The following is a 15,309-nucleotide window of genomic DNA, read 5'->3' as shown; positions in this document are numbered from 1 at the left end:
CTAACACACCAGTTAGTACCACATTCGACCTCACCTTTTTTCCTTTTCTCCGGAAATCGAGAGGTAAGGTTTTGACTTCAAGCTAGCTGCACACCACGCCGCTAGCTTGTCTCCCTCGCTATCGATACCACAACGGCGAGGACGTTTTCTTCTATTCTCATACCAGAGAAGAAAATAATTAAGGAGTATTAACACACCAGTTAATACCCCTTTCGGAAATAAATCTACGCTGCCGCTTTTCTCCGGACTAAGGACGAGTTGTTAGATTTTTTCGACGGAAACTTTGCTGCTGAGAGCGGGCCCTCTCCACGCCGTCACCACGGCAGGCAAGATGGACGCCTCTCTCCCTCACACCAGAGGAGCCGGGAACTCAGTTGCAAGGCTCTGTGGCTGTGGGTTCAAAATCTCGGACACAGACACACACCAGGTCTGCTCGTCCTGCCTCGGGCTGGAACACGCCCAGGAGGCTGTCGATATCCCCGGCTCGTGCGGACATTGCTCCGGCTTGTCCCGAAAGAGCCTCCGCCGTCGGCTAGCTAGCCAAGCTAACCTGGCGAGCATGGGATCCCAGGGCACCCACCGCTAAAGTCGAACCCCGCACTGTGTCGGTCTGGGGTTCATCTACGGCGGCAGCTGCGAAGCCAAAGTCCCGCCCTGAGTCAGGCTGGAACTCGGTAGCAGCGAGAGACGTGAGATTGGGACCCCTGGCTACGCCAAGCTGGGGCTCCCAGCTGGATCTCACCATGGCCACACTCGCGGACGATATCCTTGAGTCGGAAGGCGTGGAGAACGAAGAGGATTCCTCTGAGTTCCTACTCTCCGACTCAGATGAGCAAGAAGAGGACGTCTTCATGCCACCAGCTCGGGCTTCAATGCCGGGAGCGATGGCTGCTCCCCCAGGCGACAGCACACCAGCTTCGCCATGTCTCAGCGTGGACCTGCAGGCCGTGTGCCAACGTGCTGCATCCAGGCTAGACATCTCATGGCCCGAGATGGCCAAGGAGACCTCTAGGTCCCGTTACGAGGGGAAAAATGTGCCCCAAGCAGCGAGGAGAAAGAGGCAACTCCTGCCGGTTTTTCCAGAGTTGCTGGATGAGGTGTCGGTCTCCTGGAGAGACCGGCCCTACAGTAACAAGGCCCCAATCCAGGGTGCGTCCTCCCTGGACTGTGACGGTATGGAGAGGCTCGGGCCTGCTCCGCATACCGCCAATGGAACCGCTGCTGGCAGCTCATCTCCTCCAGAGGATGACGTCTGCACCGAGCAGGAACCCCACGCTACCGTTGAAGGCGGACCGACTGCAGTCCATACTGGCGGATCGAGCCTACAAAGCCGCAGCGTTGTCCACCAGGGCCCTCAACATCTCCTCGCTGTTTTCTGAAAAAAACAGGAACCTCCAACTGTCGCACGTAAATTACCTAGAGTTTTAGCGGTGTTCCCCACCCTAAAACGGCGTATGTCTTCTCTCAGAGGACACCATGCCCTCGTGAGGATGGATAATACAACAATATCGTATGTAAACCATTAAGGAGGTTTTGCGTTCTGCCCAGTTACATGCTGGCATGCAAACTGATCTTGTAATGCCGCGGTCGCCTCCTCTCCTCGAGAGTGAGACATGCACCAGTTGTGATGAACCTCGGGACACCCCTGCTGCCCAGAGGCGTATCACCATATGCAGACTGGACTTCACATCAAATGGTTGTGAGTCAGCTGTGGGTGTGTCGCGGCTGAGCCGTTATAGATCTGTTTGCATTAAAAAGATTATGCTCATTATCAGCTGTTCTGTCAATGCGTGGTCTAATACGCACCGTTTGGCGTAGGCGTACTCGCGCACGTTTGACCTCCGGTTCCCCCGCACACATTCCCACCCCTGGCTCTGAGAACCCATCTCTGACCAGAGTGAGAGAACAGCACCACGCATTGATCCTGACAGTTCCGTGCTGACTAGGGCTGCAACAAACGACTAATTTGATAATCGATTAATCTATCGATTAATGAAACGATTAATCGATTATTCGGATCGTTAAGGTTTTAACTGTACTACTACTTATATCAATACTGCTTATCGATCTGGTCCTTTTAACGATAGTATTAACGGTTCTTTTGACAAGAAATAAGGTAAACTAACTAAACAAATTGTGAACAAAACTAACATTGCTTTTTATTTTTAATTAAATGCATAATATTTCACATCAAAAGAAACAACAATGTTTTAACAAATCATATTAAATAATGTGATGACAGAACTGTAAACAGAATAGCTGAAACTTTAACAAAATAACTCAGTTACCTCTAATCATTAACCTATGTTTTTATAACTGAGTTAACTCTGTGTGTTGCTGCTAGCATACATAACACCTGACGTGGAAACGTTACTCGTGGACGGGGCTACAGAGCTACTAGAAAGACAGTGGAACCCGGTGCATTCCTCCGTCTGAATGTGGTGCACTTTTGCTAAATGTTTAGACAAATTGCTCGTTTTACCGCCTTTATATGATAAACTGTTATTGCACTTTTGGTAACGAACATTGTCCACATCGAGACGGCTAAAGTTTAACCACACCTCGGAGCGCGTTCTCTCCGCCATCTCCTGCATGTGTGTGTAAACTCCCCCGCCCCCTCGCAAGCAGGCGGGGGAGAGATCTCTCGTCTGAATTGGGAAGATCGAAAATACATTATAGACGCATTTTGTAGTCATATTGCATATTAGAAACTGAGTTGGCGACACTAAGACTGCGATATAATGTTTATGTAGCAATAATACATATGACATATGTTTTAAATCTCTCCTGTACAGATAAAAAAGAGCGATAACGTTGGAGCTTAACGGGGTGTAGAACACATGTGATGACGTCACCAACGAATCGACGACTGAATTAGTTGCCAACTAATTTGGTAATCGATTTTAATCGATTAAGTCGATTAGTTGTTACACCCCTAGTGCTGACCTGTAATGTACTGGCAGGCGGGGAGTTATCAGTGGCTGTGCGGTCAGGCATAACAGCCCCCCCCCCCCCAGGGACATTCTGTCCGGGGCGGGGGGGACGATGTTTTCGCCCACACCCGGGGTGTCTCGTCCTATGGACCTGACCCGTAGGTGGTGAAATCTGAATACAGTGAGTCTCCCGAGGGGCGATGAGCACTGCTCAGAGTGCGAAAGTTTCCTCCACTGTGTCTCGTTGTGACTGAAAGTGGAAGATGGGGAGGAAGGATGTCCTTAAAAGAGGACACACCTCTTTTCAATGTCCCGGTGGAGTGATTCTATCATTTCCACAGGACCTAATTGGAAGCACAGGATTTTCCAGGTCACTAGTGTCCTTATGGGACTTGACAGTGGTTTCAGATGGGCTCATTCGTACCTCATTTGAGCCTCTGGGAGTAGCTGTAATGAAGCATCTGTCACTAAAGACAGTGCAATCACTGGCTCTGGCATTCGCCAAGCGAGTCAGTGACTTCATGCGCTATCTGTGCATCCTCCACGCACCTAGTTCGTCCCAGGGCAAACTAGAGTGTTGCTGAGGCCCAACCCTACCTTTATCCTAAGGTGGTTGGTTCAGATACCCCACTTGACGTTGAGGCAATTTTCTTCGCCGCTGTGTCCCCCCGGGGAACAGCAGTTGAATTTGCTATGTCTAGCCCGTGCTTATGCACTTATGTGGACAGATCAAGGGATTTTTGTGTCATAATGACTCTTTGTGTCCTGGGCTAACCTTTACAGGGATAGGCCCGTTACTAGGCGACGGTTCTCCCACCGAATGGTGGAGACCATTGCTTTGGCCTATACGTGTCGGAAATTGCGGGCACCTTTGGGTTGAGTGCTCTTTAGACTCGGGGTCTGGCTACACCCTGGGCTGTTTGCTCAAGGGTGTTTCCACCCAAGACATTTGTGCAGCGACGGGCTGGTCCTCGCCGCTCACTTTTGTCCGCCTTTACAGGCTAGACGTCTCTGCTCCCAGCCTGGCCCGAGCAGTGCTGGGCTCCCCGCTGAGTCAGAGCTCTACCTGTGATTTTCGAGGTAAGCTCGTCTGGCAATACGGGAGTTACGATTTCCCATAGTGAGACATCGAACGGAGTGTTATGAATGAGAACTATAGGTTACTTACGTAACCCCAGTTCTCAGAGTAACATGAAGTGAGATGTCTCACCAGACGGCCCTCCTTGCCATGGTGAAGCGAGAAGAGGTGCTTATTTTGAATGACGCATGCTTCGTGGCGCAAGCTACTTATAGGGGGTGGATTCCCTGACGATGACGTCGAGATCACCCGCCAATCCGAATTGGCGTAAATGAGATTGATGCTTCTGTTTGCTCCGCGATGAGGCGCATCCCATAGTGAGACATCTCAATTCATGTTACTCTGAGAACTGGGGTTACGTAAGTAACCTATAGTTATAAATATCTCATGGTCAGCTGGTTAGCAGCTCGGCTACTAAATGGACTGTGTGCTGTTTCCAATTCAAGAATCTTAAGTCTTAAAACCATTAACATCTAAGACACAGCCACACGTAAGTATGATTTGCCTTAAGTTTTATTATATTTAAAAGTGTATATAAATACAGCAAGTAAGCTCAACACTATAATAAATATGTGTGCAAAACTAAAATCATAAACTTCCACAACAGCAAAGCACTTAACTTAGACTAGCGATTAGCGTGATGCTAACGTAACATCAACATAGTTATTAAGGTGGACAGTCAATTAGCGTTATGACGTTTTTCATGATTTATATTTAGCAGAAAAACTGTAAAACTTTAGAGGAAAATGTAGGGTACGTAAATAACTGTTGTTACTCCGTTTTCACGTTTCTGTTTTCTTTATTTAAATAATTGAAAGTTAGCTTGTTTCTTTACTACTTCCTGGTGCATAGGAAAACTACGGTAGCTAAGGCTGCGGTCGGATAATCCAAAAGTCAGCTCCTAAATTATAACTCTGTCGTCTATTCCTTAACCTCTAAGTGAAACGTCACGGGGTTAAGGGATAGTGGATAGGAGAATTCAAAAGGATTTAGGAGAAGAGACTGCGATACTTTAGAGCAGTGTTACGCGAGGGAACTGCAGGGGGTACGTGGAATTCTAAAGTGACAAGTAAAACAAATAATAATCCCGTAAAAAATGATAGTGCGCGATTAGTTTCCCTAGGGAGACAATAGTCTTTGGCACAACCGCGCCAAAATCCCACAATGAAAACAGCAGCTGCTTACCTGCAGCCAGAAAAATACTGGTAGGTCTGCTCTATGGATAAATGGCTGAAACGTCCGCTTGCTCTGGATTCAGGCCAGGGTTCAGAGGAGCCCGCCGAGAAACGTAAGAAAGAGGCCAAACTGAAACCAAGGCGGTACAGTGAAACATGTATATTATTTGGATTCATTTCTACTTCTGCGGACCCACCGCAGCCTCAGTGCTTCTTTTGCGGTGAAGTCCTGGCTAATAATGCGATGAAGCCAGCGCATTTACAGAGACACCAGAGCACCAAACACTCGGGAAGTGTCGATAAAAGTGAAGAATTTTACAGACGAAAGCTGTCGGAATTTAAGTCGAGCCAGATAGTAATGATGAAAGCCACGAATGTGTCAATGAAAGCAATCCAGGCATCTTACGCCGTGTCCCTGCTTGTGGCTTTCTAGAGACTGCACCGTGCTCTGATGCTGTTGCTTTATGCTTTATGAACGTGGACAACAGAGAAACATATTCTTCATGACCAAAGTTGGAATTGAAATAAAAAATGAAAGTGAAACTTATGCTCGCCACCCTCTCCCTCCGGTCCACATTAATACAAATTATACCAATACGTATGATTGTATGAACTATGAAAAGATCTTAAAATCAATACAAATGTATTTATTATAAACTTTAGTCCTTAACACCTATCACTGTGTACATCACCATTCAAACATCTTTTAAAAGTTGAACAAACCCCACACAGCTCAGTGAAATGTTGACTTTATTTGATAATTTCAGTAAAAACTAACATTCATATTTCTCTTTTTGATTAATACATCAGTATTATAATCAAAAAGAGAAATATGAACGTTAGTTTTTTCATCAAGCGTTCAAAACAAAGCACTTTGGCAACTTACCACATACGCAAAATGCTTAATAAGCACCGTAACTTTCATGATATAATTTCTCCGTCATAATCGTTTGTTTCTGTCTTGAACGGCCGACTGTTGTGTGACGGCAAATGCATTGTGGGGCAGCATTTTATCCTCTCCTTTCGGTAAGGGGGGTCCAGTGGTTCCTAAGCTAAAGGAGGTTATAAAGGAAGTTTTAAACCTCCTTTCCTATCATAGAGAATTCGAACGGCACTTATCATGGCTGCCACTGAGGAACTTCCTGGTCATTTCACTCGGTTAGGAAGGTTCCTAAACTAAACGGACTATTCGACTTCAGCCTAAGTCCGAAAGTTCAAAAAACTAAATGGGCCTCCAGAGGCAGTATATAATTGAAATGCTGTGAATTTGGCTTTTTTGGACCCTTTTGGGTGGTTGGCAGGCGTACAAATGGTAATCTATTGGTATGGGCTATCTTCACAACTTACATTTTAAAGGTTTATCAGAAAGATGGGTGTTCAAATGCAAAATGCATCCATCCACTTTAAATATATATCAATGTCTAAAATCAAGAAAGCCGTCTTTCCGGCAAAATGAGGGATGTATCTTTTAAGGACTATAACATCAGTTGGCTATAGGTGGGGTATATAGACATATTAACACAGGCAAAAGTACATTTTACATTTGACCTAAAGAAAAAAACATTGCTGAGAAAATACCACATCATCCTCTTTAAGGTCCCATATCATGGTCATTTCTACTGATCATAATTCCATTGTTGAGGTTTACTAGAATAGATTTACATTGTTCAATGTGCCAGAATGACATTGATTTCTCATACAGCATCTCTGTATAGTATGTCTGTATTCACTCTCTGTCCTAAACGGCTTGTTGGAGCTCCTGCCCCCGCCCCCCCCCCCCCCCCCCCTATGAGCCCACTGTGCTCTGATTGGTCAGCTCGCCCACTCTGTTACAGCGGAACATCAGTGATTATATGTTACAATGGCGTTAGGAACCAGAAAAGGACACCAGTAAGACAAACAGATGTGAATGCTGCACGGCTCGCTGCTGTGAGGAGGGGACAGTGTGAGCTGTATTACTGGTGTCGTTTCCTGTTTGCTGCTTGGGGTCTGCGAGACAGCGAGACATCGCGAAACTCAGCCTGAACTCAGCCTGAGCACCATGGACGCGGGAAGGGGGGGTGTTGAGCGGGCTGCAGCACCCCCATATGCGAGGCTCCACTAGCACCCGCACCCCCAAACATGGGGCACCTACAGTGTAACGGAGCTTACACACGGCGGCGTGCGTTGAAGCTTCAACGCTTCTGCCCATTCACTTTGAATGGGGTGACGTCACGCTTTGCCGAACTGCATTGTGGGAGCAAAGTGTAGCTTTGCTCGTATTGCTCGCTTCAAAAGTAGAGCAATGTTCTACTTTTGAAGCTTCGACGGAAGCGTCAGCCAATCGAATCATATGCCAGTACAAGCTCTAGCCAATCAAACCACGTGCGTGTGTGTCCGGGGCGCGAGATTCATGTGATTGGTTGTTGGTCGAGTGTCAGACACGCCCGCCGGCAAGCTTCAACGCACACCGCCGTGTGTAAGCTCCTACGCGCGCCACAGTTTCGCCGCTGCGAGGCTCCACTAGCACCCCCCCCCCCCCCCCCAGTGCATCACAGTTTCGTCGCCGAGAGAGAGTGTGTGTGTGGTGTGTGTGTGAGGAGCTCCACGGATTGATCCATTTGGACAATTGGTCCATTGGGTCTCCAACGGGGCGTTCTGGGGCAGCATAGACAGGTATTTTCTGTATTAGAGTTTTACTCGCTACAGAGTGTACTTTGCGGGTTTGTGACTTTGCAGACCGTTTACATGCAGAAAAAGCTACATAACACACAAGGGGAAGGGTAATAACCGGAAAAATTATGACATGGGACCTTTAAAGGTAACGTTATTATATCATATTGAGCTGAGGAGTTACATTCTAACAGTCCGACCTTTGGGGTAAATATGATTTCTTGCTTTCTTGCAAAAAGAATGCATAGGCCTATGTCCGTCCATTGAAGTTAAAGACAAGAGACAAATACTGGAAGCAGGAAGAAAATAGGTTTAACTGGACGCCTGGCTCAACAATCAATTTGACTTTAATAAAGGAGACGGCTGTTTATTTCCCGTTTCAAACTTTCAAACAGTCGACATCGTTGTTAAATGCATGAACACAGTCGTACCCAAGTCTTAAACACATGTTTATTATTGTAACTATAGTGACAAAGGTCCCCTTACTTTGAAAACTGATTTTAATCTTGAAACCATAATCTTCTCCTAAATCATAACTGAACCTTAATCATATAGCGTCATCACATCTCATCTGTTTATTTTCCATCAGTGATTTGTTACAGTTTTAAAAGGCACAGAGAAATTATGATTTCCTATCAAAAAGGAGTCGGATCAGAAAAAAAAAAAAAAAAACATTGAACATCTATCTCTTGGCAGGAAAGTGAATGTGTTTTTCCTAAAATGTCAAGCTATTCCTTTAGCATTACCCCAAATAAATATTAAAAACTATAGTGTTTGTGATATGAGAAAACAAACAGACATACAACCCTTTGTGGACGTGACAAAACAAAAATAAAGAGACACATTACAGTGCTGTTGCAGCTGCATTTACAGTAAAGGCTCCCACACTCATTACAGTAATCACATTTCCAAGGAAGGTCAAGTGAGTCAAAATCCCTCCATTACCACGGGGTGGAGGACGATAATAACAACTTCTTCAAGTCGCTGGTTCTTAAGTTGGCAGACGTTTCTCTCTTCCTTCAAGCTGCCGGGCAGACTTGCAGCTGCTTTGCATCTCCCTGCATCTCGAGAGATGAACAGTCACATATTTTCTCAGCACGCTGGCATGGCTAGACCGCATTACAGCACACACTGAGGCTTCCACAACTCCATACACACTTCTTTAACTTCTCCCCATTGCTGGAAACAGGAGGGAAGACACTTTTTTTTCCTGCAGTCTACCCTCAAAGACTGGCCCAACTACTGTATAGCAGATTCAAAAGTGTCAGTTTGATTTAGACGAGTACAGTTTAAAGTAGTTTGAAGCGTCTGTGGAGTAAGGAATGGAAAATAATGGATGCTTTTATAGTGTTTATAGTTGAATAAATCACATTTCTGTAGAGGACTGGCTGTCTCAAGTGGATATTGTTCAGCTAAGTTAAAGTACTCAACAGTTGGGTTGTTTAAGAGTGTATTCAAGTTTTTTTTTTACACTCCTGTTGTGAGGAACACAAAGTTCTAATGCGAGCACTGTAGTAGAAATGTGTTCTTGTGTGTGGATGCAACCACAGCCTGTGAGTGAAGCGATTCATTTTTTAAAGGGAAAAAAATACTTATAATTGAATACTAGATGCCATATTGTGGAATGTCGCCCTGGCATTTTAGACACAAACGAAACAAAAACAACAAAAAACACTCCAAACGGTTTGCATGGAAAAATAGCATAAAACTTCTTACAAGGCCGTTAATGGTTTCCATCTCTTAATGCTGCGGTTAGTTTCCATGGCTTATTAATGCAGAACTCTGGACCAGCATCCAATCCTCTCATTGCAGCCCTGGGGGGATCATGACTGCATAAAAATCCACACCTGCTCTACATTGACCATCCTGGGAGCATGGAGCTAATTAGCCACAGAATGAGAGTATGGCGCTGCATAGGGGAGGTCGCGCAAATCAGCAGAGCCCAGACACAGTCGAGGAACTGTGGAAGCAACATAATGTCCAGTCTAGACACCTTTTCCCTAAAAAAAAGAAGTACCTTAAAGTCAAAACTCATTTCAACCCAACCCCCTTCTCCTCCTCTGAGAAGGATTCCAGAGTTGTTGGTTCAGTCTCTGCGTGGTCATGTCTAACAAAGTCTGGACTCCAGCAGCGTGAGCCGAGGCCAAAAAAAAAAAAGGTCCTGGTTGCTTGAGTAGTCATCCAAAGTTTTAACAGGCTGTCATTCCTCTGATGAAATCTACTGGAGAGTTTTCACACCTTTTCAAACTCTAATGATGGTGTTGGATTCGTTCCCTTTCTGCAAATGGAACATATGCTCACAGTGACATCTGCAGGATTAGCCCAGATTATGAATATTTGAGATGAAAACTGCATAATGTCATTAATTAGGATCATGAAAGGCTTGCTTTTGTTTATACTAGACTGTATTCAATCGACATAGAACATGATTAGTTCGTAAAAATCACATTACCTTACCTTTGAAAGCACTTGATTTGGCTGTAAATGGATGGGTTGGACTTTTTTCATATGTTCAAATAAATATGTACGTTGCACAGTGTTTTGGTAGATTTTAATTGTCCTCCAGTCAGCACTGGCTCATATAAAAAGTAACAGCATTAACATTAACTAAGCTGCAGTTGACAGTACATTAAGTGACACAAAAAAGGCAGTTTACTGAAAAAAAGACTTTCAAAAATTCTCACGTAAGTAATTCTTGACTCAAAATATTCCCTTCACCTTCGAAGGCATTGTCTAAATGGCTTGGCTTCAAATATTATAGTCTATAATAGCACAAAACGAATACAAGGAATAATAACAGCAATAACTGTTTCATTGCACTCATGAGCATTATTTTAAGATACACTTGGGAAACAAAAATTCATTTGATCTACTGTTTCTTCTTTAATATTGATTTTTTTAAAGTAATGTTCTTAATATTTGGGGATTTTGTCAAGTAAATGACATATCCCTTTGAGGTTTTTGACTGGGTTGTTGTTAGGTGTTATCAAGTATGCATATCTGTGATTCTCAACATGTGTCTAATTCCCGTCTTCAAACCAACACAAGATAATAATTTATTCGATGTTGTCCAAACAAGTCAAAGTCACGTGCATTGGAACGTTTTGACCTCTGTCATTCCTGATTTATTGCAGCGTTATCACTGACGTGTTTGTGGCCTCATGTAAACATATATGAGTTATAACCATGCATCTGGCATACATTTCACCCGTTTTAAGAGGGACTTTTTGTAAGATATTAGCTTTGGAGGTGGACAGGATGATATAACGTCTCCAGCTACTTTTCGTTTCTTTTCTTTTTTGAGCTGAGAAAAAAATTGCTTGGCTTAATATGTGGTTGTCTGGTGGAGAGAAGGCGCTCCCACTGTTGGCTGGTAGCGGCTTCAAGTTGAGCAGTGGAGAGTCCCGCAGCCGAACCATTGGTGCGTAATGGTGCACGACTGGACGGCAGATGTTTCACCACCGGGACACTCTGTCTCTGCACACTTTATCTGAACTCTTCCGACTTTTTTTCTCAGCGTAGGCGTGCGTTAACTTGCACTCCTGCCTTTAAAAAAAAAAGTTATCTGACGAAGGAAAGGGACGGAGACGGGTTGGAAAAAAAAGTGGGCTACCTCTTCAAACCGTCCTGGTTTTTACCGGGGAGAGTTGTCGTCATCAGCACCCCAGATATCCCCCCCTTAACTCCCTAAATGGATGGGACAGTCTTGGTCTATGCAGTTCAGCACAGGCCAAAAGATTGGAAACAACTTTTGAGTATCCGTCAGTTTGGCGTCTAGAGGGAAACGCTCAGAAATGCCCGGCTGCTTCGCTGCAGCTCAACTCTGAGGACCTCTCCTGCATTTGCGCTTTTTGTTCATAAGGAAGGACTTTGCTCAAAGTTTACAACAGAAAGGAAAACTCAGCGCTGAAGTGGCTGCTTTCACACTATAGCCCTCGCTATGGATTGTACGTATTTATTGATGTGCTTTTCACTCTGTCAACTTTTTTTGGATCATATTTTCGCTGCAGAAAGACATGGTGAGTTATCCACTTACTTTTTTTGCAATATATATCAATAATCTGTGCACTCAAAAGTCTAAATGTGGAGGGTCAATTATCTAAAATGATGGCCTAATTCCATTAATAGGTCCACATAATAAATCTGACAGCCTAACTGTTATGGATGAAGTCAATGCAGTGTGTTGAACTGCTTGACTCCCCTTTTTGTCTGCAGAATTATTACTCATAGCCTTCTACTTTAGTGTTTTAAAGACAAACATAATTTCATTGTACAGCTTTTAAATGCTTAATATAAAAATAAGCATGTCATAATGTTTAGTTCTGGCCTCTATAATTCAATATGCCTTTTTAGTCATTCAGCCAACTTTCCCTTATAGTCTTTTTCCATAAGAGCTTGCCATAGGTCTGTGAATGTGATTCTCACTTGACACTATCTGTCCCATCAGAAAAACTCTCTGGAAAGTTAAGTGAATATGGTCTTATCGTGCCATTCAGCACAGACTCCCAGGGCCGGTACATTTCTCACGTGGTCTCTGCTGGAAGTGGAAGTAATGGTGATGGTGATGCTGATGCTGATGCCGCCTCAGCCTTCAGCAGCAGCAGCAGCAGCAGCAGCAGCAGGAGGGTGGCCCGCAGTGCCCCCGAGATGCCCCCGGTCACCCCCGCCTCTACGCAGCACTTGTTTTTCAATGTCACTGTGTTTGGAAAAGAACTGCACCTCCGCCTGAGGGCCAACAGGAGGCTGGTGGCCCCGGGGGCTTTTGTGGAATGGCATGAGGACTTTGTGGAAAAGGCCAAGGAACATATCCACAGGGACTGTGTTTTTACTGGAGACGTCAGCGACATGCCGGAGGCCTCTGTGGCTATCAGCAACTGTGACGGACTGGTAAGTCAATGCATACTTGAAATATTAGTCTGATTGAGATAGACGCAGCTGGGGGAAAATATGCATTCCCTTCTTTTGCAGTGCCACTTAGAATTTGGAATATGTGCACCACATCTTCATATAAGACATTCTTTAAAAGTCTTTCTTTTAATATACCCTTCTTTGAAGGAACAAACATTCACACCTGTGATGGCTTAAGAGTCACTCCATGATTGTAGTTTGGTGTTTTAATGAGAGACTACCCAAACTCAAAGCCCTGCAGCATCATTTATGTTGTCATCAGTATGCACAGTTTCTTTCAAACACTCGTATTCTTGCCAAAATACTTCTCTTCTCTGTACACCAGCAAGCATATGTGGCAGTTTGCGTGTCCAGATCCTGCTCCATTGCTTAGGAGTTCCTCAGGCAGCAGATGATTGGGCTAGAATCGAGCCGGTCTAACTGAAGAAAGAGCAGAAGAAAAATGCTTAAAAACGTGCAAGCTTGAAAGGTTGTTGATGAGAAAGGAGCAGTAGGGTTGAGATATTGAATACAATGGATATAGAATCCGAGAAGTAAATCTGAATCCTTTCATTTTTCTATCTCTACGAGATAAATAGCCGAGCACATATATTTGCCAATGCATAGCATGTTGCAAGACTACAAAACGGTTCCATTTAGGTTTCGTAAGTGCAAGAAGCCTCCAAACAAACATTGAGATTAATAACAATTGTATCCATCATTTGGAGTTTCTGGCCTACTTATTAACATTAGCCCAATAGTCAGATTCTTTTTAGCTCTGTTTTTGGTCTCCACAAACTCCTGAGAAAAAAATTGCTCTATTTTGATTAAGAGCTATTTTTACTGAAGCTAGCTGTGGGTGTTTGAAGCCTGAAAGCTGCTGCAGCTCCATCCGACAATGGTGTTAATAAGATCAGCAAGAGAGCCACAACCATAAAGTTGCCTGCTTTTAAACCTAAGCTATGAGAAAAATATGCTAGAGTGTTCTGTAAAGCAAAGAGGAACGACAGTCGAGTGATACTTGTCTGCAGGTTAATCACAATGAGCAACCTCTTTCAAATTACACAGAAATTTCACCCAAGTTATTATTGAATTATTGACCAGAGAAGCTTTAAGGGTCTTTAAAGTTATTGTTGGTTTTGTAGGGGGTTTGCCTTTAGTGATAGTAGCAGAAGTCAATAAAGTGGGAAAAGGAAGGACAGGGTAACATGAATTAAAGGAAGGTGGGACGGTTTGGAAACTTTGCTAAGCCTTAGTAGTACAGAGGACTATCAACATAAATGAGCTTGAACAGATCTCTGAAGAGCTTGGAGTTTAATATTTTGTTGACCTGTATACCAAATGGCTTTTGAGGCTCTTTATTTAGCCTGAATTGAAATCAATTCCAAATTATTTGACACAATTCCAGCTCACTTCGTCTTCCAGAGCATTGCATGTCCCCACCATACCCACCAATCTATGTATTTGTCACCTTTTGTGCTCACTGTCGCTGATGGGACAGAGCAGAGCCGCTAATGGATGTTTGCAGTCGGCCAAATTAGAGTGAACTTTCAAACCCTGAGCGTGACATTTGAAGTGGCAGGTTGACCGAAGCAAGGCTACTCCTAAGCTTTTCTGAGTCAGCTCTCTTTATGTTTCTGACAGAAATGACAAGTTAAGAATGGGGTTGACGATAACCCTCTGACCCTGGAGCTTTTGTACATGAGAAATAAACACTTTGAGTTAGAAGTCCTTTTCTAAGTTATCACACACTCTGACATCTCAAGGCAAAAAAAACGATGTATTTGAATGAAGTCTATTGTTTGCAAATAGAGTTTCCACAAGCCAACAATTTCATGCTTTCTGATGCATTTGCAAGGACAGCCAAGCGTTTGATGTGGCATCAGCACAACACAATGAAAACAATAGACCTCTCAACACTTGTACTGTGTTTTGACATTGCTGTATTTTCTCGCCCTCATGCAGTAATTTCAGTTTCAACACAGATAAAAAACGTTGTCACAAAGTCATTTCTTTCTTTCTAAATGCAATGACAGTGGGTGGCGTAAAATGTTCTGCCGTGTTCTGTAATAACAATGTGAATTCTTGAAAGGCAACTGTTTGTTTATTGAAAGGCGACAGTATGTGACCTTCCAGGAATCAAGGCAAGAATGCTGCACAAGGCGTTATTATAAAGGTTGTGTTAGATATCGCTAGATCTAAAAAACAAAAAAGTTCAGATGAATCCGCTTAATGCACCTTATGTGCCTGTCAAACACAAGACAAATGTATGCCTTTTATTCAGCCAAACCTGTCATTCAAGGTATTTAAACCTAAAATAAATCAACAGTGAAACATTTTCATTGTGAAGTATTTTTATACTCACACAGCCAACTGCTATCAAACAATTTCCTTGAGTTTTCTGAAAACAGTCGAACATGGTAATGTTTACCTTCTCTATATACATACGATTTGATGTGAACAGCATGGTGTGAGGTTCAAGGCTGGCAATACAATTGTTTTATCTCTAACATCTTTTAACTGTACTTGTAATACAATCAGCATACAGAAACTGCAGTCTCATAAATTCAGATTTTTAGAAATA

The 15,309-nt window shown here is 43.7% G+C and overlaps 1 protein-coding gene across 2 annotated transcripts in view; it reads left to right on the top strand.

Moving 5' to 3' along the window:
• The first annotated feature begins 11,131 nt into the window (after window positions 1-11,131).
• The window catches only part of adamts14 (ADAM metallopeptidase with thrombospondin type 1 motif, 14), a 44,479-nt gene continuing 40,301 nt past the window's right edge, over window positions 11,132-15,309 (top strand). Inside the window, exons 1-2 of one of the 2 annotated variants that reach the window (XM_079658505.1) lie at window positions 11,132-11,857; window positions 12,286-12,725. In XM_079658505.1, coding sequence (XP_079514631.1) covers window positions 11,779-11,857; window positions 12,286-12,725 — 519 coding nt within the window. In that variant the 5' untranslated portion in view covers window positions 11,132-11,778. The remainder of the gene's footprint in view (window positions 11,858-12,285; window positions 12,726-15,309) is intronic. The other variant, XM_079658506.1, reaches the window with a different exon arrangement.

Source organism: Notothenia rossii (genome assembly GCF_949606895.1).
Source record: "Notothenia rossii genome assembly, chromosome: 11".
NCBI lineage: Eukaryota > Metazoa > Chordata > Actinopteri > Perciformes > Nototheniidae > Notothenia > Notothenia rossii.
This window is presented reverse-complemented; position numbering and strand designations above follow the sequence as displayed.